At 47.0% G+C, this 27,432-nt stretch overlaps 1 protein-coding gene across 4 annotated transcripts in view; it reads right to left on the bottom strand.

Annotated features, from left to right (window-relative positions):
- NTRK3 (neurotrophic receptor tyrosine kinase 3) overlaps positions 1-27,432 on the bottom strand; it is a 194,063-nt gene that overhangs the window by 134,308 nt on the left and 32,323 nt on the right. For all 4 annotated transcript variants that reach the window (XM_046898912.1, XM_015291981.4, NM_205169.2 and 1 more), the window contains 6 exons: positions 16,096-16,164; positions 9,356-9,513; positions 7,150-7,292; positions 6,312-6,453; positions 3,971-4,267; positions 219-242 (listed from right to left, as the gene is read on the bottom strand). In XM_046898912.1, the coding sequence (XP_046754868.1) occupies positions 219-242; positions 3,971-4,267; positions 6,312-6,453; positions 7,150-7,292; positions 9,356-9,513; positions 16,096-16,164 (833 nt within the window). The remainder of the gene's footprint in view (positions 1-218; positions 243-3,970; positions 4,268-6,311; positions 6,454-7,149; positions 7,293-9,355; positions 9,514-16,095; positions 16,165-27,432) is intronic.

The following is a 27,432-nucleotide window of genomic DNA, read 5'->3' as shown; positions in this document are numbered from 1 at the left end:
CATCATGAAAGTTCAGTCCAATTCTCATCCCGCTACATAATACACAGCGCGTTGTATATGGATCATTACACACCAGATTCTTTTTCAGGATCTCACTTAAGGGAGGTATCTCCAAGGCTCTGGAGAAACCCCAAAACTGATCAACACCTCCCCATCCATCTTGGTCATGCATAGGAAAGCCAGAGACAACTCCCACAACATGCAAAGGAGACACTTACTTGAGACAAAGTTGTCTGTACTCTCTGTGGAAAGGACAAAGAGAGAAGCAACATAATTAGCAGCAGCAAAGGGACAGTAATCTCATTCCCAGCCCACATCAGGCATACTCTACCACCTCAAGAGCCCAAGAAACAAAAATATTTAATATTTTATCCTTTGGGACATCTGTAACTAGAGATTACAACACACGTGTCCTGGATACGCGTGGCCAGCAGGACACTCAGGTCAGGACTGAGTGCACAGCAGCCTTGATCTGAAGTGAAACTGGAAGGATGCAACTGCAAAATTGAAATGGAAATTATAGGCCTTTTGACTAGCCGTTAAATGATTGCTTTTAGCAAATGAGCAAAGCTCAGCAGACACAGGTGTTCAGCAGGATGGAGGTAGAGAGGCAGGTTTTAGCTTTGTTGGTAGCCTTCACCCAGTGACAAAGGTCTACACAGAACGGAACCAGATCAACAGGAGAACAGGCCAGCACAGGCCAGGGGGTCAAAGGAGGCCTCTTCTGGGCTCCCTCAAAAGCCTCCTAAATCCACTCATGAATGCTAATAGTGTCAGCACTGGACATGAGGCTATGGCTGACCTCAAGCTGCCTCCTCCCCAAGAGGGCCGTGAGGCAGCCACTTGACTGCTCCGGTCTATTCAGCAAGGCCCCTTCAGCTTCCAAGAGCTCTAACAATGAGGTTTAAAGCTCTCCATGACACTCAGTTTACATAGCATAAGAACAACATCAGCTTTCAATTCACTCGCCCATGTAAGAAACTGAGCCTGATATTAACTGGAGTTTACACAGCTTTGTTGGCAGAGGGCTCCTGGAAGGACGCGGAAATGCTCACACTGAAGTACGGGTGAGGTTTGGAAGGGAAGTGTAAAACAATCCCCAAGTGACAAACACAACCTTCCAGACCAGGGGGAAGACACTGAAAAAAAAATATTTTTGTTTCAAGTTAAACAGAACCAACTTCCCTTGGCTTTTTCTAGCAAGAGAGAAAAAAAAAAGAGGAAAAAATATTTTCTGTGGAGAGCCCTTTATCTATTAACACAGACTCCAGTCATAAAATGTTCTCTGCTTCTTCATTTCCATTTTTCTTTCCTGGAGTAAACAGAAACCCATCAGAAGTTTTTCCCCACTAAACGTTTCTATTTTTTGAAGGGTAAAACACAACCAAGAAATTTTAGCCAACTTGATGTCTGTGAAAAGTTCCCAAAGAACTAATGCTCATGCAGGGGGAATTTGATAGACCAACTTAGCAGATCAGTTAAGGAGACAGTAGCCTATGGCAGGGTTGCCAATGACAACATGCAATGAGATCTTCACTGGGAGATGAGACAGATTTGTCCTGGGAGCCACCCTTCTGATTCCTAGAGCCACGACACAGCAAAAAGAAGTTATGGCATAGTATGCATCTCCCAGCTCCCACCCAGCTTCTAGCAGCACATTTCTCTTCCAGGCTGGGTAACACAATCTGGCATCATACCAACGAGTGGTTACACACCAAAGGTTCCTAAAAAAACCATGGTGACAGGGTCGTTTGCCATGCTGAAAGAAATTCTTCCAGGCCAAGAGTTTTATTAAGACTAATAACCCCACCGCAGGTAGTTATAGCAGTACCTGTGCACGAGTGAATAGCTACAGGCAATAAGCTTCCCAAATGAACCACCATTGGGAAGCTTCAATTTGTTGCGTTTTCCTGGAGGAATCTACTTTCAAATGGGAAATTATAGACATCAGCTGCATTGAGTGTTAATGTCAGCTTTGGCAGTGGACAGAGCAACGAACTTGAGGGAAAATAAATTACAGCTTGGATTGTGCTGACAGGGTCTGCAAGGGTGAGGAACAGCTTGGGACTTGAGATCAAAAGAAATAAGAGAAATGGGTCATTTCTAGCTGGAAGTTGGTTCAGGGTATGTAAGCACTCCACATCAATAACACACAAGGCATTGGTGAAGATGTACAAAACAAGGGCAATATTCCACATATATTTCCACACAAACAGGTTCTCCCAGAGCCTCTGACAGAAGAGGTGCTTCAAACACTGATGAACCTTGCTACATCATAACATGACTTAAATACATTTCCAAAATCAGCTCTCCAGAAGAGCAGATTTGCCCATTTTTCTGGAGATCCAGCACCTGCTTAGAGGTGTCCTCATTTCACATATGGGGAAATAGGGTCAGAAAGGTGGAACCTGACAGAGCTGATGCTGAAAACCTGTGCTTCACCTCACCCACCTACATTTTCTAAGCTGCTCTTGCTCCCCAAGAGCAAGAAGCATAAATAGGTAGGATAGCCAAACAGAGCATGATCCTTGAGGCCTGAATATAAATTTTCCATTCCCATCCATATCAGCTCATTTGTTCAATTGTCAGATCTTCAAGGCAGAGATTCAGGTTTGCATTTACGATATTTGACCTGCGGGAAAACTCTGTGTACATATATGGTGTGATATAAATAATAAATGAGAGTACCATTGGTATTTTTCTATATTTAGCAAATGCCCTATTTTGCTGGATTTTCCTGGGCTGCAGGGGCCAATTTAGAGCTGCCACTTTCTCATGGCATCATTCCTGAAGGATGCAGCAGCACAAACAGACCTTAACTCCATGATGTTGCAATACCAGAGAGAAGACCAAAGCCCTCCACATTGCTATAGAGTAAAAAGATCACTACCAAAGGTCTCTGCTGTACTCCCCCAGAGTTGGATCTTCATGTCTTCTAGCATTTTGTTTGAGGTTGTTTTTTTGTTGGTGTTTTTTTGTTTTTGTTTTTCAGTTAAGCCTTATATCACTAGGGAGAGCACCAGGGAATTCCAAACAATCAGTTAAGGAATCCTAGCAAACTGCTGCAGAGCAACTAATTGAGCTGTCGCCTTTTTTTTGTAGACCTGTCATCCTGGAATTGCACATGTCATATTTAGAAAGAAAACAATCCTGACACTGCTTCATCCAGTTGCAATCATCTCTCAACTGCAAGTTGGAAGGAAAAAATGCAAGAACAAAAGGTAGAGCTGCCTCACTTTAAGAGGATTTCCTTTATTTAGCTTATAACTAACAACTACATAGAATAATACTAACTGTGTATTGCAGGATATATTACAAACACAAACATCTAAACCATTTAGTCTCTCTCCTCTCAGTGCAATTTAGACTGACTTCCACCAAAGTTCAAGATCAAATTCTTCCTCTTGATATGAACAAGAAAAGGGGGATTTCCTGCTGTTAAACTGCTTTGTACGTTTCCTTTCTACGCTGATTCACATCAGGCATCGCTGATATGTGGCTGATGAGAACCAGCAGTCCAAACACAACATCATGTTAACAGGTGAACCATGTACTTCGGGTCACAATCTTACAGAGCTGCTTAAAACTTCACATTTCTAGATTTGCCATGGTGCTTCTCTTGTTGCTCTAAGTTCTCATGTTCCAGTCAGATATCACCATAGATAACTATGCCTCAGAGATTTCATAAATCATAGAATGGCTTGGGTTGGAACAGACCTCAAAGATCATCTAAGTTCAGTGGGGTCTGATTCCTCTTCACTACCTTTTGTAATTTCTGTGCTGTATTGATCACTGAATTAGACAGTTGTGACCTCAGATGTCCTTCGGTGTCCCCTTTTCCAACCCATTTCTCAAAGGCCAACTTAGAGAAGGTGCTGACAACCCATTCTAGGTGCCAGGACTACCAGAGCTACCACAATAAAACCTTTAGATTGCAGACAACCCTAATGAGATAAACTGAACATCCTACCTGGAAAGGGCTTCTCAAGGAAGTGTCCTTTGATGGTCTGGTTGGCTGACCCCAGCTGGTTGGTGGCCACAATCGTGTAGTTGCCGTTGTTGTAGTGAGTAGGTTTGTTGAAGAGAAGGCAACCCTCAGACACTTCCCCTTGTTGGTAGAACTCCATGTGGATAATCTCTGTCTCCCGGAGGACCTGGCCATTGTGCAGCCAGTGAAGGGTAGGAGCTGGATTCCCATGCACTGCAAAGGCAATACAGTGCTCCAGGTGCAGCACCGGCTCCTCCAGAGTTAGGATGCGAGGGGGATCTAGCAGAGAGAAACACAGCAGGCTCACAGCAACCCAATAGCTGCATCATGCCTTGTGCACTAGGGAAATTAAGATTATTGAAAGTGCAGCCTCCAAAATCCCTTGTTCCTTTTATTGTTCCCATGGATGCCTGCAAAAAAAGGAGCACTGAAGTCATGAGAACAACTCCACACTCCCCAGAAAGAGGATCTGAACCACAATGCTGGGCTTGTTAACAGGGTTATATATTAACCCCAAGGTTGAGTTCCTTCACCAGCCAAGAAATTAAGACGGGAGTTACCCAATCCACACAAGATGGCTGTGATCCTCCCCTCCAGAGCTCACAAGGAGGCAGTTTGTTCCCATAGAGGACACCAGGACATAGCACTGTCACAGTACCCACATGTGAGGTGCCCGTGGGGGATCTCCAGTCACAAGGAGCAGTTTCAGATTTCATAAGTTGTGGGAGCAAGTATCCTCCTGTGGCTGCAGGTCCTTGGGTATTGTGACTGCTTGAACATCCCAAAGGAATTCCCACTCATCGAGAACCTTTCGGGGGTGTTTAAATTTAAGGGAATAGAGTAGGACAGAGAAAAGAAAAGCCATCGCTTCTGAAACCCTAAATACAGTATCTACATATGAAGTCTTAAACCCTAAGTCTGGCAAGGCGTGGACCAGAAAAATAATTCTGTGCACAGAGGACACAAAGAGACATAGGTCTTCCCTGAGGTTTTCATTTTCCTGAGAGCATCCAGCTGCAAAGACAATCCACAAGGAAAAATAATAAAAGTATATTAAAAAAAACATCACTGACTTCAACCCATCTTTTAGAATAAATATGGCACTCAGCCACCCTGAACCACATCGCTGTGTCCCAGCCACCTCGTTTCACTTGCAAGTCTAGATCTACATGTGGCTTATTCACATCTTCTTGGCAAGGATGCTTCAAAATCAGGCAGCCACCTACACAGAGAAACCCAGATTTTTACTTTTTTTTGGTGTGAAATTGCAGTCTGAGTGATGGGTCTGGGCAATGAGAGCAGGGATAGCAGAAACTGTCAGCAGCTTAGAGGATTACAAGGGTGAAAACAGGCATTGGCACAGTGCTTTTTAAGGTGTGGAGGAAAAACATGCTAAAACACAGTGCAAAAAAAAACACCCACCTGCTGACTGATCACCTCAGAGCTGATGTGAACTTTAAATACCTCCATTCTTCAGCCCATCAATAGTACTTACTGGGAGGAAGATGAAAGAAGAAAGCATCTGCTCTCCTCTTTCCAATCCCCTGTGACTGCCTCGTCTTTATAGGACCCCACGGCTCCTATGCTATGCTAGGCTTGCAGCACATGTGGGTTCACCAAGACTAGCCAGAATCACACATGATCCCCACTGTGCCTAAAAGGGTGCTGGGGTGGGGGGAGGTCAGATTTCCAAACTGCAAATTGCAAATGCTACAGACACAGCCACGTATAGTAAATCTCAGCTGCCGGAGAGCACAAAGCTATGTAAACTTGTCCTTAAGGTCAGGTTTGCGTTAAGATATGTTAGAAAGCACACGAAAAGTTAAGCTCCAAGTAGTTAAAAGTGAATGGTTGAAATGCAACATGCATGTGCTCACGTGGTGTGTGCTGTTTAACTTTGTAGGAGCAGATTTGGGAGGAAGCACCCTGAAATCAGAGGCGAAGTTTACACTGACTTTATCAAGGGCGACATTTAACATCTCACACGATAGCAGGGCGAGCAACTCTTTGTTTGTGAGGAGAGTTTAGTCCCTCTATGACTTTTCCTCACTCTATTGTACCTCCCAAGAGATGAGCAGAGAGACATCCACCACTAATGCGTTCCTGTGGCTCTTGTCTGCTCTAGTGCTCATTGCTGCTAGAAATTCTGCTCAGTACTGACCTTAAAGAGGGCTGAACAAGGACCCACTGCTGTGCTCAGCTCCTAATCCTCATCCAAAAAAAATAAATCAGTGCATCACAGGCACAATCTGCTGTGCATTCATACAAATCACTGCCCTCCCTCCAATCTCTGCACCACCAAAGTCTCCCCACTGCTACTTACAGTAGACAGTGAGCAGAACGCTGGCATTGCTCATCCCCACCACGTTCTCAGCGATGCAGGTAAGCAGGAACCCATTGTCCTCACTGGTGACATTCACCAAGGTCAGGTTGATGGCATGAACGTTGGTCCAGTTGAGGTTGGTCTGTACATCACAGAGAAATACAGACAGAAATCAGCATCCACTGGCTTCTTTCCTTCCTGCTACAGCCCTCAGAAGAGTATCACAGTTTCTGCGTAAGAGGCAAGAAAGGCTTTAAAATTCAAGGACAAGTAGGACCAGGGGAGGGTATCTTATGTCCCATCATTGGAAACATTCAAGGTCAGGCTGGATGGGGCTCTGAGCACCTGATCAGCTGTAGGTGTCCCTGTTCAGTGCAGGGGAGTTGGACCAGATGGCCTTGAAGGGTCCCTTCCAACTCAAATGATTCTATGAGGGACTATCAGGAGGCGGAGAGCTGCAAGTATTGTGGCATTGGTAAACATAGCTTGTCTCTAGACAAGCTTGCTTAGCTGCCTGTTTCAGCTACAGCTATTGCAGACACCTCTGTAAACAGGTAGTTTCATTAGAAGAGACATGAGTTAAGATTCAATTAGGGAGCACTGAGATATGAAGCTATCTCATCTTCACTTTCCTGTCACACAGAGGGAAGGTTTTGCTGCCTGCAATGTCCTTCAGGGTTCTCATATGGATAAGATACAACCTCTATTTTCCTTACAGTCATTTCACATTTCTCACTGCACTCCGCAACACCTACTGACACCTCCCCTTCATAGATGTGGGGAACCCAAGGTCCCAGCTATGACAGCACCCAGCAGCGCTGCACCCCCTGGGCCCTACCTGGTGTGTGTTGATAGAATGCAGATCTGCCACCGTCCAGTCGACGTCGGGCAGTGGTGATCCTGAGCCATTGCAGGTGATGACAGCATTCTCCCCTTCCCGCACCGTCAGGTTCACATGGCTTACACTGATCTCAGGGAGGTCTGGGAGGGCAGACAGAGGTGCTTAGGTGTGGAGCAGCATTTACTACAGGACATATATGTGGACACAAATCCCACCAAGCCGTTTGTCAGATCAGCCGCCAGCACTCTGCAGTACATAGCAGGAGGCAATAGCACGGTACTGTCCCACCAAGGAAAGGAGGGAGCATGGACACATGTTCCACATCCCATCACATGGATACTGGAGATATGCCAGCTGACAAGATCCTCCCAGTTTCTAATCCAAAAGTTGTGTTCAGTTCTGGCTGCTCTTCCCCTCACACAACATCCTCCCAGTCTCCTTTAGCCCCACAGATGCTGTTTTTGAGGGCAGTCACCAATGACAGGAAAGCTGATGCACCGAGAGAGGATCCAAAGTGTCCACACTTATAGGGATACGGCAGAGAGTGCCCAGCACTCTGAGGAAGAACAGCGTCCCTCTAATTTATAACAATCAATAGCATATGACTAAGAATGCATCCTCATATCAACCACCACTCTCCTAACAAAAGGTGCCCTTGTTCTGCTTTGGTGGTAGCAGAGAGATTCACTGATTTACAGTGGTTCTGATTCATATCCATTCCTTTCTTGGTGCCAGAGGCACCAAAAATCCTTGCAACATGAAGCAAGACGGTCTGGCCGCAATTAGAAGGGCAAAGAGCCTTCTGGGCTCTTCTGGGTAGGGGAGAACAGCAGTCCCCTCCCATCACAGAAGGGCAGCATCCATCATGCTGACCCAAAGCCAGGACATCTGCGCTCCCAAATCATCACCCCGGTGCCCCCTCATATCTAATACCACCCTTGATGGAGTCATCTCTCCTCCCACCCCCGATTCCTACGGATCTTTTTTCCCCCTCTAATCCTTAGAGATTATTCTTCCCCCATTCGGGGAGGAAATTACAGTGCTCTTTCAAATCTTTTTAGTTCACCCACACGCGGGCACACTCTGGCCAATTTCCAGGGATTAATAAAGGGACATCGTGAACTTGGAAGCAAAAAATTCACGCAAATGAAAATGCATGCTGCCTGTGTTCTACTGCTACGAGAAGTGAACTCAAATTCCTAGAACAGAGGTCGATTACTAAAGAAAGAAAACCTCTGTTTTTCCTTCTTTTTTCATCCTCTGCGTTTGACAGCTGCTCGTGTACAGACAGTTTAATTGTTCCGTTGAAGGTACACATCCTTCCCCTTATACTACAAGAATTGCTTTCCAGTAATGGCAACAACAGAGTAAAAACTGATACCAGACAGGCAGCTGACATGGGAACAAGGTGAAAGAAAAAGGGTAACTATTGAACACGCCTCATCTTGCTCCTGGGGCCACTGGGCTCTGTTAAACACGAGCATGAAGCAGAGAGAGATACAGTCACTCCAGCCTCTTGCCAACAGAGGCAGCCTTTCAATTGAAAAATTAAAGCAAACAGATAGAAATGTGCATTTCCTAAGAGTATTTTCTCTTATCAATATACCACTTCTAGAATTCGGTAGACAGAGGAAGAGCTATATGAAGTTTCTCAGGCTATCACATGGATTGATCACAGATTTAGAAGAGGTAATAATCTTAACATTAATAGCCTCTATGTGAAGTTCAGGTCAGATACCAGCAAAAATTTCTTGTTAGAAAGAGTGACACATTGGCACAGGCTGCCCAGCGGGAGTCACCATCCCTGGAGGTGCTCAAGAAGAGATGCAGCACTGAGGGATGTGGTCAGTGGGCATGGATAGGTTGACAGTTGGACTAAGTGATCACAGAAGTCTTTCCCAACCTTAACGATTCTATGACTTATGATTCAAGCAACAGCACTACAGCAAAGAAAGCAAAGCAAAGTCTCCCAAATCCCACCAGCACCTTTGGGCACATCAAAACAGCAGCCCTACGTTTACCCAGATTCTGATTTTAATACACAAGACACCCCGATTATCTTCAATCACGTTATGCTTGACCACATGGCTAGGTAGTGCAGCACCAGGTTCCCTACCAAATGGGCCGGCTGGATGCGTCAGAGAGGGAAAGACAGGCATCCTACCAGCACCCTCCCAGGAGCCCTGGATGGGCTGCACCTTACCACACTGGGTGATGTTCATGTTCCGCAAAAGGATGACAGCCGTGTCCAAGTTCATGCAGTGCAGTTGCTGGGACTGCAGGTTGGCCTCGCCCTTCTCCTGCCAGAGCTGGATCCAGCGGATGTCACAGCTGCAGTTAAAAGGGTTCCTCTCTAATCTCCTACGGGCAGAGAGAAAGAAACGACAGTGGGGTTGGGGAAGGATAACTGGGGGGAAACTGCTCTGCAGGATCACCCAGAACACATAGTTCACATCTCTTCCTACTCCAGAGAGGTGGATTTCATACATCCATGCGTTTGTGAAGGAGCATGTGTGAACAAGGTTTTGCATCTTCCAGGTCAGCGCACACACACAGAACAACTTTCTCCATAAGGACTGCAGGCAGGAAGGCTTGGGTTGGAAGGGACCTCAAACCTGTCCAGTTCCATCTCCCTGCCATGGGCTGATTGTCCCCCACTGGCTCAGGCTGCCCAGGGCCCCATCCAAACTGGCGTGCAGCACTTCCAGGGATGGGGAACATCTACAGCTCAGTCCCACACTGATGTCATCCCAACAGCTTAAACATTTACCCCTTAGAAAGGAGCAAGCAGCACACTACCTTAGAGTCACTCCTAGCATCCCACACCTAGAGGGGTCCAGGAGCCTGCCAGTGAAAGCACACCTCCAACTCCACCAGTGCTCAGTGAAGCTAACAGCAATTCTGCTGAGTACCTTATACAAACAGCCTCCTGGTGCTCCAGGACACGAGCTAATGTGCAGGATATCATGCATTTTAATCAAATCAAACAGCACTGTGCTGAGACCCTGCTGACCTGGCCAGGAGAAATGGAAAGAAGCACTGCCTTTAATGTACTTCGTTTAAGACATGGTTACACATTTTATATACAATGGATGTTTATTATTATTGATTTTCCAACCTATTAACCATTTCATTTACATTTTTAAAGCCCTGCAGCTATCTATGCAAAGAGGGCAGATCTCAGCAGGGAGGAGACCTCAGTGCTCAGCCAGCACAGAGTTACCACCACCATGTGCTGGACTAATAACTTAAGCAAAACAGAGGGGAGAGCTTGAACAAACAGAACCGGTCCTCGTGAAACAGTGAAGCAGGATAAAAAGCAGGGAGCAGAGCAATCAGTACAGCAAAAGGTGAGCTCGGTCACCCCAAAGCAGAAGGGCATCTCCAAAGGTCAAACTGCTGCTTCTTGCAGCATCCAGATCCCTGCCTCAGATAGGGGGAAGCTACTTCTCTGCTCCGTTCCACGCATCGCTGCAAAATTCATGCTTCTTTTTACAAAATTAATTCCACTGACTAACAGGATTTGGAAACAAGTTCCAAACATGCAGCTGCCATTTGTCCATAACAGTGCTGTGAAAGCAGGAGGAGAAGGCAGCTCCTGCTGGCACTCGGGGTTGTTAAACCTGAACCCTAATGATGGCATCTGGTTCTACAGGGAGATACAAACTGACATCTGACTTGCTTTTTTTTTCCCCTTGCATAACAAACATGGAGCTAAGCTCCATTCAGTGGCTTTTCATTATTGTGTCCCTCCCCCTTCACAAGCGCCCAAACCTTTATTAAGACAGCTACAAGGCTCTGACAAGAGACCTGAAGGCCAAAACACTCAATTTAACAGGCCAGAGCAGATCAGCTCAGTGATTTGGTGGGATTCAATGATAAGGCATTCTCTGCACGGGCTTCACAATCCCTTCATTAGGACCACAGATCCAGAGTCCCCATTCTCCTGGAGACCCAACATCAGTGCCACCAGCAGGGCTGGGTGCAGGACACGGTACCAGTGTTATACCACTATGGGTTCAGAGACAGTGCAGGGAAGGAAAATTCTGCTCTTTTGCAAATATTCTCATGAAACAAAGCTGCTGGGCAGAGCTGCTGTCACAGCACTTACAGGCAGCTCTTAAGTAATAGAAGGCAGCCTTCCCAGCCTATTGCTAATTCATGATGAGTCATGAATAATACAGGAGCAGCGTGGTCAGGGCAGAATTTACCCACGACCTGCCCCAACATCAGTGATGTAACTCGCCCTAATCAAGACCCCCACAGGGGCTTTTGCACAAATTAACTCTCATCACTGGCCAGACACGCTGAGCGCCACTGGCAGCCAGCATGGCACTGTGATGTGAACACTCTATGGGTTTCTGTACACGTACACAGATGCGAGCATCAATTTTCCTCTTACACAACTGTAAAAGCACGCTTAGCACACGAGAGACATGCTTGGAGCCTTCCACGCCATAATGGCAAGCTCTCCAGCAAGGTTTGCAGGGATTTCAATGCCTACTTTACTCTACACCTGCCCAAAAAACCAAACCCTCATCTCTCTTCTCAGATGTCATCAATGTCCTAGCTCTGTGGCTAGCACGGATCACTACGCACTAGATGTACCTCAAGGAGCAAAACCCCACTGGCTGGTTGGAAGATAGCCCCCTGTGCTAGAGATACATCACATGGTATAGCAGCCAAGAAACCTCCTCTACTGCATGGTCTGATTTTGGGGTGGTTCTGCGTGGAACCAGGAGTTGGACTCAATGACCTTTATGGGCTCCTTCCAACAAGGGATATTCTGTGATTTTACGTGCTTACTGGGTGCATCAGCATCTTAGAGACAGCCAAAGCAAGAGGCTCCTGTCCACGTACATTCAGCACAGCCCATTGCTGAGAGGATAAGGGTATTTCTCTCACGTAGCCTTAGCCTGGAAACGCTGCCAAAGCATCTCTTGGTTACAGGCGCTCAGGAGCTTTGCACACCCCCACATCTTCCTGATGGTCTCGTTAACACAGAAAATGCCTGTGAGAAGCCGTGAGCATCACGGCTGCAGGCACACTGGTCTCCATGCAGGAGCAGAGCTGCTTTCTGCACCAGAGGAACTAGCTCATAAAGGGACAAAACCCATAGTACATGCCAGCATGATCCATCAGCCACCATGCAAAGCATCAGGGCAAGATCTGGGCACGGGGGCACCAGCGCTGTGCATACACCCTGTCCCAGGCCTCATCAGCTAAAACAAAGCTGTCTGCAGCTACAGCCTCTCAAAGGGCAGCAGCTCAGATTATTGCCACACTTCTGCTGTCTTTTTTCATTCATATAAAGCTGCTGGTGTGCCTTGGTACACTTGCAATTAAAACACTCTCATACCTCAGCACACAACCCATTTCCCTAAGCTCAAGAACCAAAACGTGCCCAGTGGGTGGAGAACAAAACCTATTTCCATTTTCCATTTTTGTTAGTTTCCCAGCACTAGTGCTTCTCTTGAGGGGGGGGCAGGTGTTGTTTTCACCCCCTTCCATAAAGGGGTGGGACACAAAGGGAAGAACTCTGATAGGGAGTGACACATGGTGTCCAACATCCAAAGTAGCTAACATACGAAGCAGGTAAGTACCATCATCTAGCTACAGCTGCATTAGTGCAGCTCTTGGTGGCAGTAAGTTTTTAAGTTAGAAACACATACATTAAACTGGGCACATCGCACCAGAGAGGTTGCCATGTCCCATTCCCAAAGCCTCTTGCTGTAGCATTGTAGAAACGTACTGCGGGCTGAGCTGGCAGGGACTGCTTGTATTAGAAATGCTGACAGTCCAAGCAGAGAAGCAAGATGTTCAGGACTATAGTGTTTTACCCAACCAAGGAGGTAATTGGATCCAGAGTCTTAGGCCTTTCCGGGAAGGAATTTCTTGAGATGTCAGCCCTAAGCTCTCTGAGGACGTGACAAAGGAAGCCAAGGACACGACAGAGGAAACCAGCTGTGACTTCTGGATAAGAAAGGCTCTAAGTCCGATGTTTATGAGCTGTTGCAAGTGTCAGACGCTTCCTTGTGCACGCTCAGCTTGCTTCAGGCTTTGGAGAGCTGTGCACACATTAGCTCCAGCCCTGTCGGTCAAGGTCAGCCTCTGCCGTGGGAATTAGGGCTGGAGTTACTGGAACCCATTCCAAGTCTTGTTCTGGCCAGGAGGAGAAAGAGATAATATTCTTTGGAAGCATGCCTCATTTTTGCCATCCTTTCTTCAGTGAGTCATCAGTGGAAAAGCTCCGTTCTGTTCAACACTTACGCTTTAAAGTAATATTCCTAGCTTGAGACGTCTTGAATGCAGGCTGGCAGCTCTTTCAAGCCCCAGGTTTCCATTCACCTGCCTGCTCCCATAGTGTGGCGCGATCTTCATATTAGCATTCGGCTCATCTCCTCAGTATTCACCATGGCTTTGTCAGGTCATATGTTCCCCATATAGAGATTTCCATCACACACAGTTGCAGTTCCTCCCATCCCAACACTTTGCCAGAGACGATCCTCCCATCCTCTCCAGCCTTGGGCTTCTGCTTCTACACAGGTCCCAGCACCTTGCCACCTCCTTCCTCTCCAGAGGGGTTTTGGCTCCATGTAAATCCTTCATGTAACTCCCTTTCTAGTTTTCACCAGTGCTTCACACTCACTTTATGTAGGCCATATATTCCATCTCCCTTTCAAATTCTGGGAGCCTGCTTGGTGCTCAGCATGCCAAAAAACTGTCTTCTACTCACCCATCCTCTGCATTTCTAAAAAAATTACAAATAAAAATTCCACTTTTGCACATCCTTTCCCAATTTCTCTGCAGTCTGTAGGCTTACTTTTCTTTAAAAGCCCCAGTGCTCAGGACCATGACCATGCCAGAAGAGAAATATTTCTTTACCTTAGTTTCCAACTTCCTTATGTGAAGGATTATTCAGAGTCCATAGCATAGGCAACATTCCCACGTGATCTTTTCTCTCAAACACATCCAAAGTTCAGCAGTTTCCTGGCCATGAGAAGGACACTACAAGCACATCAACACCAGCTTCCCAGTGGCTATCAGCTGAAACATTCCTCTTCTTTCATGCTTTGAGAAGCCGTAGCATCATGTTATCCTGGTACATCCTACCTGTGCTGATGTGGAAGAGGTTCCATAGCGATGAGGAACCCAGAGGGGACAAGAAATATCAGTGACAAAGCACTTCTCCAGAAGAAAATAAACTTGACCAGGCTCTCATTCCAGCTCCCAGACAGGGTTCTCGTTGATCACTTGAGCCCATGCCACAGGGTGATGCCAAGAAGCCTTTCAGAGCACAGTGGCAGAGATGACCAGCCAAGCTGGGCATTGCCAAGAATCTCCAATGAAAATGCTGACAACACAATTCATGACAGAACGGTTGTCCCATCTCCTTCCTATTACCCAGCCCCGTGATTTCCCATGTGCCTACCCACATTACTTCTTTCATCAATCAGGGCTCGTTATCTCTAAGCGCAGCTCTGAGCACACTTCCAACAGGAGCCAAACCACTCACTTCATTTCCCTTTGCCAGGCTGCAGAGCCCTGGCCCCGAGTGACTCTGCTGACACAGACTGCAGCCACCTCCAGCACACCAGTTTCCCTGCCAGCATCTGCTGTTCACTATAGATGTATTCAGCATCTGGTGGGATATGCACCCTTCAGTGCCCAATGAGCAGCATCTCAATTCCCTCTTTGTCTGGCATTGGCCTTTTGAGCCGGATTTGTTTTAGCAGACCTGAGGCACACCCAAAAAAAAAGATATACATGTGAACAAGTGAAATAAAACAACAGAAAGGAGCCATGTTGGAAGCATGGCCATCAATCCACAGGATCACTGTGATCCCGAGCTTTCCTGATGCCTCTCGCCCATGACTGCAGCCCCTTTTGCACCTCCACACTCGGGTCTTTCGGAGGCAGCAACCATCAATCTGAATTTTGCCAAACAGTGCAATGATAATAAGTAAAGGTCTAAGAATACAAATGACTCATGCTATTAAACTTGAAACCTGAGCCAGGCTTTAAAAATATTTAGAGCAATCAGCTAGGGGACAAATTCCAAGTTCAGCATTTTATGTTAGCAAGCCAGATTCCCCATCAGAAGGGCGTTCCTCTATTTCTAATATCACTATTAGTATTTTTCATTTAACAATTTGACAGAAATAAAATACACTGCAGCAACACCGGTGATAACACACTTACTCCCACTTGAAAGACTGTCTTTATTCTTTCATAAGTCACTTCCAGCTTACAGCTCTATTGATCATCGGTGAGGATGAATGGAGCTTCCCAGGATCCTCTGGGAGAAATCCTACATATATATATATTTTTATACCTACCAAACAACTATTTCTAAAATCCAACAAAAACAGGTCATCAGGGCAACGCTCCATTGATTTCATGCCCATTTATTCTTCAAGCACAGCGCTGAACGCTCCATCAATAATTCAACAGGCTGAAGGCCACTGGTGCCCCAGGAGGGACACTATCTCATCATGCACATGGGAGCTGGCAGGTACCTCAATTGCTAGAGATCAAGGGAGTCATTCACCCAAAAATCAGGACTTTTTCTAAAGCCTGGCCAGGAGCTAAAAAAAAGATATCAGTTGGAGGGTAAGGCCAACCGTGAGGACCAAGTCTTTGGGAAGATCTGCTCCAAATCTTGCCCAGTGAGTATGTCTTATGTGTTTCCAGCATTAGTCAACCATTTACTATCCCAAGAATGACTTGTTCATCATCCTGACGTTAATTAGCCAGCTGCTGCAATGCTAAAAGAGAAGCAGTTCTGCTCTGGTGCTCCCGTAGCCAGGAAACCCTCCCAAGGAAGGTGCTGCCCAACAGAGTTTTAGATAATTATTCACAGGTTTCAAAATAGCTCTATTTAAAGAGCCTCCTCTCAGCCTCCCCTTTCCTTCCAGGAAGAACCTCTAGGATGGAACTTACAGGTCAAAGAGCCGCAGCGTCTGGAAGAGTTGCCACGACAGGGTGGTGAGCCGGTTACCAGAGAGGTCTCTGAAAATTAACAAGAAGAAAAAAGGAGTCATGGTAAATAATTCCTCCCGCATGCAGCCCTACTGCCACCGCAGGGCCCATCATCCACTACAGCGCTGCCGAAGAGTTTAAGACCCAATTTTAGCTTTCCTAATGAGAGATTTTAATGAAGCTGAACCTGAATGGAAGTTCCTCATTTTATTTTTCACTCAGAGGGTGGTGACGCACTGAACAGGTTGCCCAAGGAGGCTGTGGATGCCCCATCCCTGGAAGCATACAAGGCCAGGCTGGATGTGGCTCTGGGCAGCCTGGTCTGGTGGTTGGCGACCCTGCACATAGCAGGGGGGTTGAAACTCAATGATCGTTGTGATCCTTTTCAACCCAGGTCATTCTATGATTCTATGACTTTATTCCACTCTCCCACAGGGGAAAGTGGTTTATTATCCTGCTGCAATGCTAAAAGAAATGATAGTAATAATTCAAGCAGTAAGATTCGCCCGATTCTTGCCTGTGAATCTGGAGCTCAACCAACCATAAGCCGAAAGAACAAGTCTAATTTTGTAAGCTGAACAAAAATTAAGTAAAACTGTCACGTTAAAAGTATTAACACCCGAGCTGTAACAACAGAACGATGATTACCCAAGGTATTATCATATGGTACCTAGTAGCCGTGCATTAGAAGTATCCCGTTATGGCTGTTTGCTGCTTGCACCCAGGGGTATCGCCGCCACGGCAGCTAACAGCTCCCTGTCCCTCTCTCCATCTGCCCAAACTTGCAGAAACATAAATCTCATCTACCTGGGAGAGCCTTGCAACCCAGCAGATATCGCCTCTTCGGCTGGAAGCCAGGGGGGATAAAAGAGTGCAAAAATCAAACTAAGAACCACTAAAAGAGAAACGATGTTCTGGGGGCAGGTTAGGCAGGGAGGAGGCAGCCACACAAGGAGTAGAGCCTCGGATTTCCGGCAGCGCAACGTGATAAGGAAATTGCTGTCTGCAGCCTTCCTGGGGATGCCTGGGGTGAGCAGAGGGGTGTTGGCACAATCCCAGGTCTGTATATATCTATGCTAGCATCCAGAGCTCCAGGAAACATAGGAGGTGACTCCTTACATCTCTCACTGAGTGCACTTCCACTGCCATCAGTTCCCATCCCGGTGGAAGCTCCGGATCCATCCCACGCACTACTGGGCTCCCCCACAAAGCCCTGCTCTGATATTCTACGGTTTGGAATGAGGATGTCACTGCAGCTCTGACACCAAACCAGCATCCCAATGGCTCTCCATGAGTGCGGCAGGCACAGAATCCCAAACATCCCAACAGCTCAGTGCTGCATCCTTAAACTCTGGTTGTGCCTCTCGGACTGCCACACTGTGTAAACCACTGCAAACCACAGGCTCCTCATTTTGCATGACTGTGACCCCCCCTCCACCTCCCATTCCTAAGGCTGTAGACAAATTGCTTCCAGCCCGCAGCAAAGTTTAGGGAGGTAGCAAAAATAGCAGGTGATGTTAAGCAGGGCAAAAGTAAAAACAAATTGCCAAACTCTCTCCTTTATCCACCCCGGATCACTCAGCACCTGGGAAGTTTGCAAAGACAGATGAAAAGTAGGAGGGGAAGGAGCAGATCACTGCTAGAGAGAAGTGAGACAGTACACTCCCTCCCCCTACACAGAGAGGAGAGGGAAGAGTAACAGGGGATGCATGAGAGACAGCAAAATGTGGGAGAGAGGCAGAGATGCAGAGGAGGGAAGTGAGTCTTGCTAGAATGTCCTTTCTCAAAGGTCATGTTTTGCTACATTAGGCAGAAATGTCAAGAGAAAATTGGATTCTGAAAGAGAAGAGAAAAAACAACAGGCTTTCCACGCAAATAAGGGAATCAAAAATAGCATGATCATGTTATTACAATTTAGGGCACAGGGAGATGGAGAAAGGAAACGTCCTCACTAACGCAAGAATCTTCGCCATGCAGATGTGCTCAGCTTTTCTCCTTCAGTCCTTGGAAACCAACTCCTACCACCCACATCCCACCCTAGAAAGCCACAGCCCACACTGAGTGTCAGGCAAGATGAGTCCTCGCTTGCACACATCTGACCTTGCCCCAGTCATGTCAGACATCTACCGTGTCAGTAAGGTCCTTGTACAAGGCCTTGATATCAGCATGGAGACAGAACAGGGCTGCATCCACAAATGCAACAGAAAAACCATATCATTTAGGACACAAAGCCAAACACCTGAAACCCAGTCCTGCACTTTTATGCACGCATTGAGTCCATCTGCCAACTTCTGTGGCAGAAGATGCAGAGCTGCTACAGGAAAACCTCTCTGCACAGCTTCAATCTCTCCCCAGAATAGATCCATCCCCTGTGCTGGATGGGGCAGGCTTCCTGGGGAAAATAGCATGTGATTATGTAATTAGAGATAGTATCACAGTACATGCACACGAGGAGATTAAATTATGGCTCCACGGGTGAACGGAGCAATGGCATTTTATAACCAATTCAGTGCTTGTAAGGTTCCCTCTGTTCTGTCGCCACACACAGTGAGTTTCCCAGGCCAAAAGTTCCTTTTTACTTCCAGATTCCCATTGCTTCTATCGCCAGAGCCCACCTCCTACCTACCACTCTCCAAACCATTCCCAAACACTCCTCATGGGTTGATGGTTGGAGTGGATGATCTTAGTGGTCTTTCCAACCTTCATGATTCCATGATCTCCTTATCCATGTCCTATGACCTTCCAAAGCCCTTGCATCCTCGCACTCCCTGTGCCCCAACAAGAGTTGCTGCCCCTCTCATCTCCTCCATCTGCTCCCAAATATCCTCTGCAAAACTCCCTCCCAACAGGATCAAGATTGGTTCTGCCTCTATAAAATCCTGGAGAAATAAAACTGGGTGCTACAAAACCAGAAAGCTCATGCAACTCCTGAAACACCCAGAACACTTACCTGAGAAGACCACAGAAATCACCTAGCAATAGTAGATTTTTTTAATTCATTTGAATATTGGCGCACACGCAAGGAGAAAGCAAAAATAAGCCTTTTCTACACAACCTGCTCTTCGACAAGCAGATTTCCTCCCTCCACAAAAGGAGGGTGCGGGTACCCTGGGATGGAAGCATCACACCAGTGTTTTCTGGCTCAAGCCCAACAGCCCATTTTCCCTCTATCCACTGCCTCAGCCATCCGAGCAGATTTTGTTTGAAACCAGGCAGAAATCATCAGGAAAAAAAAATGGATTGAGCCAGGAGCAGACACCCAACACAGAAAACTTCAGCCTGAGCAGTTAAAATTTGGCAGTCATAGGGAAGCAGAAACAATCCTGTAGCAGAGCATGCCAGTCAACCTTTAGAATAGCCTGTGCATCAGCTCCACCTGTAATAAAATATGGCGCATCACATGTTGAGGAGACACCTGGGAGAGAAGCAAAACACCTTCTCTGTGTATTTCACACTGGCAAACAGGAGTGTGCCTCAGGACATAGCTGTGGTAATCTGGCTGAGGAATAAGGGGAGAGAAAAAGAGGACCACTCCTTTTGGTCCCTGTGCATAAGGGACACGTGGGGATTAGGAAAGCATCACCTTCTGCACAGGACCCTCACTCCAGTGCTTAGGATCATAGAGTCGTTTGAGTTGGAGGGGACCCTTAAAGGCCATCTGGTCCAACTCCCCTGCACTGAGCAGGGACACCTACAGTTGATCAGGTGCTCAGAGCCCCATCCAGCCTGACCTGCAGTGTCTGCAGGGATGGGGCACCCACCACCTCCCTGGGCAACTGCCTCACCACCCACTCCTCCTGAGAGAAGCCCAGATCCAGGCAGCCCATAACAAGTGGTCTTTCACAAAAGAGGAAACACCGTGTTCTTCTTTTCCCTCAATTACCCCGCTGCCAAAAGAGTTTCCACTATTAAAGCCATTTTTATTCAGCTAAATTAAGCTGGATGCCTCATTAATGACAGCAACAAGCTAGAGCCCCTGTAATTAAACTGTAAGCTATATTATGCGGTTCAGTCCAACGTGATGTCAGAAGCTGTGCTGGGGAGGGACTCTGCTTGCCTATCCCTCCTCCACTCAACCTCACTTCCACCATGAGGCATCCAGTTCTGCACGGGGGAAGTTTTCCACGCATTTTAATAACATGGTGCCATTCTGGAAGTCCTGATCATGGGAACAGAGCAGCCAGAGTTGGAGGAGCTCAAGGAAGGGCCAGGCACAAACCAGAGATGAGGCATACATCGTACATCCCCAGCTGCCTTCCCCCAAACTGGATGTCTTTCCTTAACGTGTTAGATTTATCCCCTTCCAGTCCCAGGGACTGTGGAAACACATACAGACCTCACCACTAAGCAGACTCCGCAAGTGTTGGACTCAGTTGAAATCCCCCACAGCTCAGCACAAAGCCCCAGCAGGACACACACCTGAACCAGAGCCTGCAAAGCATCAGAGTGCCAAGCACACACAAGCCTCATACATGGAAAATACAGTTAGGCAAGTCAGTAGTGCCCAGGTCTTTGCTGGCTGCAGACACAGCAGAACAAAATAGCCATCAAGGTTCAAACTTCCTCTGTGAGTTTGGACACCATAACTCTCTCCTCGCTCCCAAATGCATCCACAATATTGTACCATGCTTTACAAGGCATCTGAACTCACATATCACATCTCATCATCATAACAGCCCCCCCCCCAAATTATTTATTGTCCTATTTATTGACAGAACTTGTGATAATGCCCCTAACTCAATGCCTTGTACACTGAAGGAGAGCATCAACAGTGGGGGCCCTGCCACCCCAAGTACGCACCCACTATGCCCAAAAGATATGACACCAGAGAGGGGCAGCCCAGCATCCCTTTATATATGTGCCAATATCATAATGTGTAAATCTCAAATGCCACTGAAACAGGATGGAAGGGGGTGGAGAGGGGCGACTCCTCCACACTGTTCTTTAAATAACAGCATAGTAACGCAGAAGCTTCAGAGCATAGCAGGGCATGGGCGTGTGGCACCACAGCTCCAAGCACATCTGCTCCGCACCTCTCCTCCCACCGCCTCTGCCAACAGCCTGCAGCCCAGCCCTGAGCCCTCAAAGGCCATCTCCACGATGCCTTCACGCCCTCCAGCTCATCTCATCCAAGGCACCTCCCAGCTGCACCAAGCTTTTTTGGAGGCGTATCATCCCGCAGAGCTCATCGTTGCTCACAGTCTTGGTTCAGCACGTGGTACAGATGGGAAGTGGACAGCACGTGGGTCATATCATCCCCTATGCTGCAAGATGGATCAAAGGCAGGGAGCTGGCCCTCCCATTGTTGTTGCATGCTGTTTACACTGCTCTTCTCTGAAGACATCTGGGCTCCCCAGAGGACTCAAGGAAAGGTTAAAAGCGAGGTCAGCCCTGCAGTTGCTTTCCCTTTGCTTGCCAGCTTCCCCACAGGGCAGAGTTCAGCAGCATCCACAAAACATGCCAATCTCCCACTCAAGGAAAAGAAAGTTAATCTGCAACAAGCAAGAGCCCTTCCCCATGGCTGTCCTCTCACAGCTGAGATATCCTCAGAGTCGCTTTGCATCAATACTTCCTCTTCTCTCCCAACCTGGAGTCATTTTAGGTCCATTACATCTGGAATAACCGTACACTGGGCTTTTCTCCTGCTTTGATACCCAGCAATGATATTGGAGAGTTGTGCTGATTGAGAACAAGGGTTGCCAGCTGACAGCTCCAGCAAGGGGCTGGCTTTACCCTGCCTGTTTGCTTCAAATTGCATGTTTCTTCCAGATAGGAACAGAAAACAGCTGGGGAATGCCTCCCACTCACAGGTTTCCAGCAGGCCCAAGCAAACCAGACGGCTGCATAACAAAAGTCACCCCTGCTGTACCGAGACACAGCACAAGGAAACAGCATGGGATGGAAAGTACCTTAGGGGGTATTTCCTACCATCTCCATACACACAGGGACACCAGACTGCAGATATACACTCTCCCAGAGTCCCATGTGTTTCCCACTGCATCTCTCATAGGTATGCTGAAACATGAAGGATGGGAGCACCACTCCAGGCAGGAGGGCACCCCATGGACACAGAAGCTGGGCAAGGTGCACACAAGAGCCCCAACTTTATCACATTGAGCACACAGCCCTGGGATGGGGTCTTGCCCTCCCTCCCCCTCCCCGGTGAGGGCTGTATTCTCAGCTGCTGCAAGGCTCTTGCATCAAATTTATATTAAAAATAGTTCTCCCACACATGCACTTAATTGAATGCCCAGAAATCAATGAGCCCTGAATAATCTCACACACTGCTCTTGCAGGGGTTAGTAAAGGGAACAGTAACAGCTATGCCTGAGCACTGATTTGTCTGCCTTGGGGAGCTGCCAGAGGCAGAGAGAGTCTGGGACAGTGATGAGGAATCTGCAAGCAGAGGCTCTGAAGAGAAGGGTACAAAGATGTATATTTTATATATATTACATATATATATACACACACACACACACGCCTGTATCTCCCAGCAACAGCAAAACAACAGGGCATTAGGCAGGCTAAGCTCTCAGCAGACACTGCTAAATGGTTTCCAATTAATTAACTGATTACATGATAGAACAGAAGGGGATTCAAGTGAGTGCTGTTGACCTTTAAGAATAATTAATATCATCAGGATCGCAAAACTCATCCAAGAAAAATAATTAGGAAGACTCTAATATTGCCTCCAAAGCCATGTCGAAGGAGAAAAGGAAGGTTCTGGTTAATAGAAGCACTGTTCCCAAGTATTTTTCTAGCAAACCCGTTTTTCCTTTACACTTTCCATAGAACTCACACACACACTTCTTCCCGACCCTAATCAACCCTCCCCCTCCTCTCCAGACCCATTTTCCCCATGACATTTTCCACAGCTCATCCCCGGTTCCACATGGAAACTCTATGGGAAGAGGGCTGGAAAGCCTGTGAGCTTCCCAAGGAAGGTTGCATGAATGCACTGCAAGGGAGGCTGCGTGAGCAGCCACCATCTCTTGCAGAAGTGTGAAAAAGCCACAGCCCTGGAACGAAACCCACCTTTTCAGCAAATAAATAAGTTTCCTCTGCAGCTTATTACTGTCGCAACTTCTGTGGCTTGACACTTCACTAAATTATAGATAAAAGGAAATACAGTCTTCCCAGGCTCAGAAAAGGAGGCTGCTGCCAAAAAGCTGTGTTTACACCAGCTAATGAAAAGAAAGTCTGCCATTAGCCCACAGTACCCAGCCTGCATCCCTGCTGAGCGCAGCAGAGCTTGGGATCAAGCAACTGGACGCACAGATGACCTTTAAGGTTCCTTCCCACCTAAGATATTTTATGATTCTACGGCACCCACCCCGAGGGACCGGATCTGTGGGGCACATGTGGGGGAGAGGAGGCAGAGCTGGGATCATGCACCTCCAGAGGGACCACACTCCACCAAAGGGAGCACGCTGTCAGCCAGTAGAGCTGGCAGCTGCCACCTCCTGCGCATCACAGAGGCTCCTGGCCTCAGCAGGAGGTGATGCTGATATGCTCCAGCTATGCCTCCTCAAATGGCAAGATAAACACTCAACCTGGGAGACAGACAACATCAAGCAGAGAGCTGGCTCACAGCTCTCCCCAGGGACCCATGGGGATGGGGAGCAGGGAGGCAGCAGCACCCAGGGGCACACCTGAGCATGGTGTTTGGAGCAGAAATGTGCCTGTTTGCAGCAGTTGAGCACACGCAGGGGAGTACTGTTCTGAGCAGAGTTGCCTACAGATACTAAAGGCAGCCAGGGTCCAGCAAATCCTGCTTACTGCAATCCTCACTCATAATCATACCAAAAGCAGAAACACGTTTTGTCCCCAGCAATTAGTTCTGTCAAAAAATTCACAGGAACATCTGAACAAAGGGGCTGTATATTTCCTGTTCTTCTCAAAACACGTTGTACATAAACAAGAGAAGTTTATTTCCTCCACCCTTTATCTACAAACCTTGGTCACTGTGAGGAGTATTTTCAAATGAAAAGCATAATCACCATGAAGCACAGAGTGCTTCAAACTGCAGCAGGCATTCCTTCATTATTCTAAGATAGCAAATTACTTGCAATTATCAACAAGCACAACTGGATTCAACAAACACGTAACCAAGCTCCATGAGCTGTGGTTACAGTGAGGTCAGATGGCAGTTCTCCTAGTAAACTTCTCATGTGAGAAACCCACAGACAGCTGCCGGGTAGCAGTGCTGCAGGATGACTCCATTCCTGCTGCAGAACAAAGCCAGTGCCAGGAGCCACTGCAGTTCAGAAAGTTTATATTGCATCTGTCAAACAGACATCTCAGAAGACTTGCTTCATACAGAGGGAAAGATGGAAGATTGAAAGTGCTGCTGGCAGTGAAACCAGACAGGTCATTCCTCAGGCAAACTCACACCTTATGGCTAGACACAGCTTGCACCTGCAGCCAGGTGTGAGCAAGAGGCAGGGAAAACACGAGGCTTCAGCACAAGCAGGGAGCCTTAGCTACAAGCAGAAAATGCCTGAGCTGCGGTCAGGGTGGCTGGGGCTGCTTGGAAGCTAGAAAGCCCAGCTGCTGGCAGAGAGAACAAGACGGTTGCAGGCAAGGAGGCCTGAAAACCTGGAGGCTGGGAGACTGAGAAGCCCGGTCAGTGGGATAAAGGCTGGACCTGGGCTGAAGGATGGGAAGGAGAAGCATGGCCGCAGGCAGGAGGGCCGGGGGGAAGCTGGGGCTGCAGGCCGGGTGGGGCCCTGTCCGTGGTGCTGAACGGCGACGCGCCACTGCACAGCAGGGAGGAGACCAGGCACGCTCCTGATTCAGCCTGATGATGGACCTGTCCCCTCCGATCACCCACAGCACCTGAGAAAGAAGGACCTCCTGCTCCTATTCACAGCCTTATAAACATCTCAGTGTCTTGCATCTGATAATTCAAAATTCATGCCTAATACAAACGAAGGGAGAGGTTTGGTGAGAAACTTTCCCCTCCTCCCCTACATTTTTCTAATAAAATTTTATAATTCCAATAAAACACACAACTGCTTAACTCATGACATTTAAATTATTGCCTAGTCACACACCATCGTGGATTAATATCTCATCATTCCTGCCCTGACGTATCTTATTACTCAAATAACATATGATTTGAATGTTTCTATTTTTCTGCCCTGGTGCTTACTGCCTGTACATCAAAAAAGGGAAAATCATCCCTGAAACTGTATTGTTAGTAAACCAGCATCAAAAAAAAAAAAGAAAAATCCCAGGTGAGATAATTTGTGCAGTCACTTAACTTCCACTCATCCCACCAGGATTGCTCATTCTCCCAGCAGCTTTCCGTGAAGCTTCCATGCTCTCAGGTCCTATCTGGGAAGTTCCTTCTCCCTGTGCAGCATCTCTTACACTGTGGCACAGGTAGATAGGACACACCTTATACCACAACTAATCAAGGACCTCAAGAGCCTAGAAACAAAATCCGGTCATAGTCAGTCCCCCATCTCCTGGAATCAGCTCATTCTGTGCTGCTGGTGTTCTCTTCTGAGAGGCTGAAAGGTATGGTGAGGTTTAACCAGCTACACATTATCTTCAGGACAGCACCTGATGTTTGGCCTCTCTTTGAAGGGCAGCTCACAAGACATCTATGAGGTCATTGCTGCACAAGGACTTCATATTACAGAGGAGTAGCACCCCCAGACAGTTTTTGTTTATTAAGAAAAGGGAAAAACAGGACTGGATAGGCAACTGTTGCTCTGGAAAAGAACAGCAGTTGCCTCTTTCACATACATTCCAAAAAACAACTGATCAATCTTCAGAAAGCAAAACAAATCCCCATAGCCACACAGTGCAGCTGGAAACATCTCAACATTTCAAAGGAAGGAAGGAGAGAGCCAGCCATGCTAAAATCCTGAGAGTCCAGGAAGTAGAGCAATAGGCATGACATAAGAATCTGAGCAGGCAACAAATATTTGTGATAGTATTATTACAGCTCGTCTTACATTGCAACCACATCCCACAATTCAATGCCAGATATCACTAGAAACCATACCAAGAGTTATACTGCAAATAGATCAAATAAAAGGAGAGAAAACAAATGTTGTTCCAGGTTTTCAGGTGGGGGATCAAAGCAGAACAGGTCTTGCTCCAAGGTGCAAAGCGCTTGAGTTAGAAAGTTTGTCTCAAGTCCCATTAGAGTACACAATTCATAAAAGAAAAATCACTGCTCCACCTCCTATTACAATACAAAAAACCTTCTCCCGACCTGAGTGAAGCAGCCTGCAGTCAGGAATCCTATACTCAGCCCTCCACATACAAGTCAAATGATTTCAACCCAGCCTGAAGGAAGACCACAGTCCTGCAGGAAATGGGAATCTCCTTTAGCCTTGCTCACAATGGCTGGTAAAACACAGAACCTACCTTTGCTGCTGCAGGAAAACAGCTGCAGTTAACTGCTTGTCTGTCACCTGCAGTAAGGAGTGGGCATAAACATCCCACCAAACCACTGCTGTCAGTTAGCATATCAACAAGGACCTGCTCTGCACTGGCATCCAGGGAACAGAGCAGATAGAAAGTCAGAGCAGGAAAGTTTATGGAGGAGGAGACATTGCTGCTGTTTATTTTGGTGACTGCGCTGTAAGTGTGCCCATCATTTTACAGAACAACTAGAGAGACAGGGGGGAAAATGCCTCCTAAGTAAATCACAGCATGGAGGCTCACTGTTAGAAGGTGGCGGGGTGGTAACTTCTTTAGAGTAAGAGTGTGAATCAAATTGTATCCAAACTGCCTGCTTGATTAGGAATAACAAAGGAACATTCACCTAATGAAAGACTATTTAATTTTTCTCTTTTTTTTCCAATAGTCATGCAAAAATTCAATTCCCATTTAGTCCTTTGCAAATGCAAAATAAAACCCATTAAACCATCAAGGAGATGGTTTAGTTAAGCACATTACTTCATACTCTCAGTGAGCTAAGAGCTCTCATCTGCCTCAGTCTATGCACAGGACCTGTCAGACTGCACTAGCTCAGGAGTACAGAAAGGAAAACATAAGCAATTAACACATGACAGTTTGGATTAGGAGGAGGCTGCCAAGATGGATACGAGAGCAGTGTAGCGATGAAAGGACAAAACATGGAGAGATCATCAGGAGGAGAGAGAAAGGGTAATAGCACATCCAGGATCAAGCAAGGGACTGCAGGCAGTCACAGGGCGGGGAGTTGTTTACAGGAGGAGAGCAAAAGAGAACATTTAACTCTGCCTTGTATACACAAGTGGCTCTTTTAGAGCAAGGCAATAGATCATTAAACACAAAGGACAGGAAAACGACCCT

The sequence above is a fragment of the Gallus gallus genome, chromosome 10 (assembly GCF_016699485.2).
Source record: "Gallus gallus isolate bGalGal1 chromosome 10, bGalGal1.mat.broiler.GRCg7b, whole genome shotgun sequence".
NCBI lineage: Eukaryota > Metazoa > Chordata > Aves > Galliformes > Phasianidae > Gallus > Gallus gallus.
The sequence above is the reverse complement of the archived record's forward strand: the minus strand, read 5'-3'. Positions and strand labels throughout refer to the sequence as shown.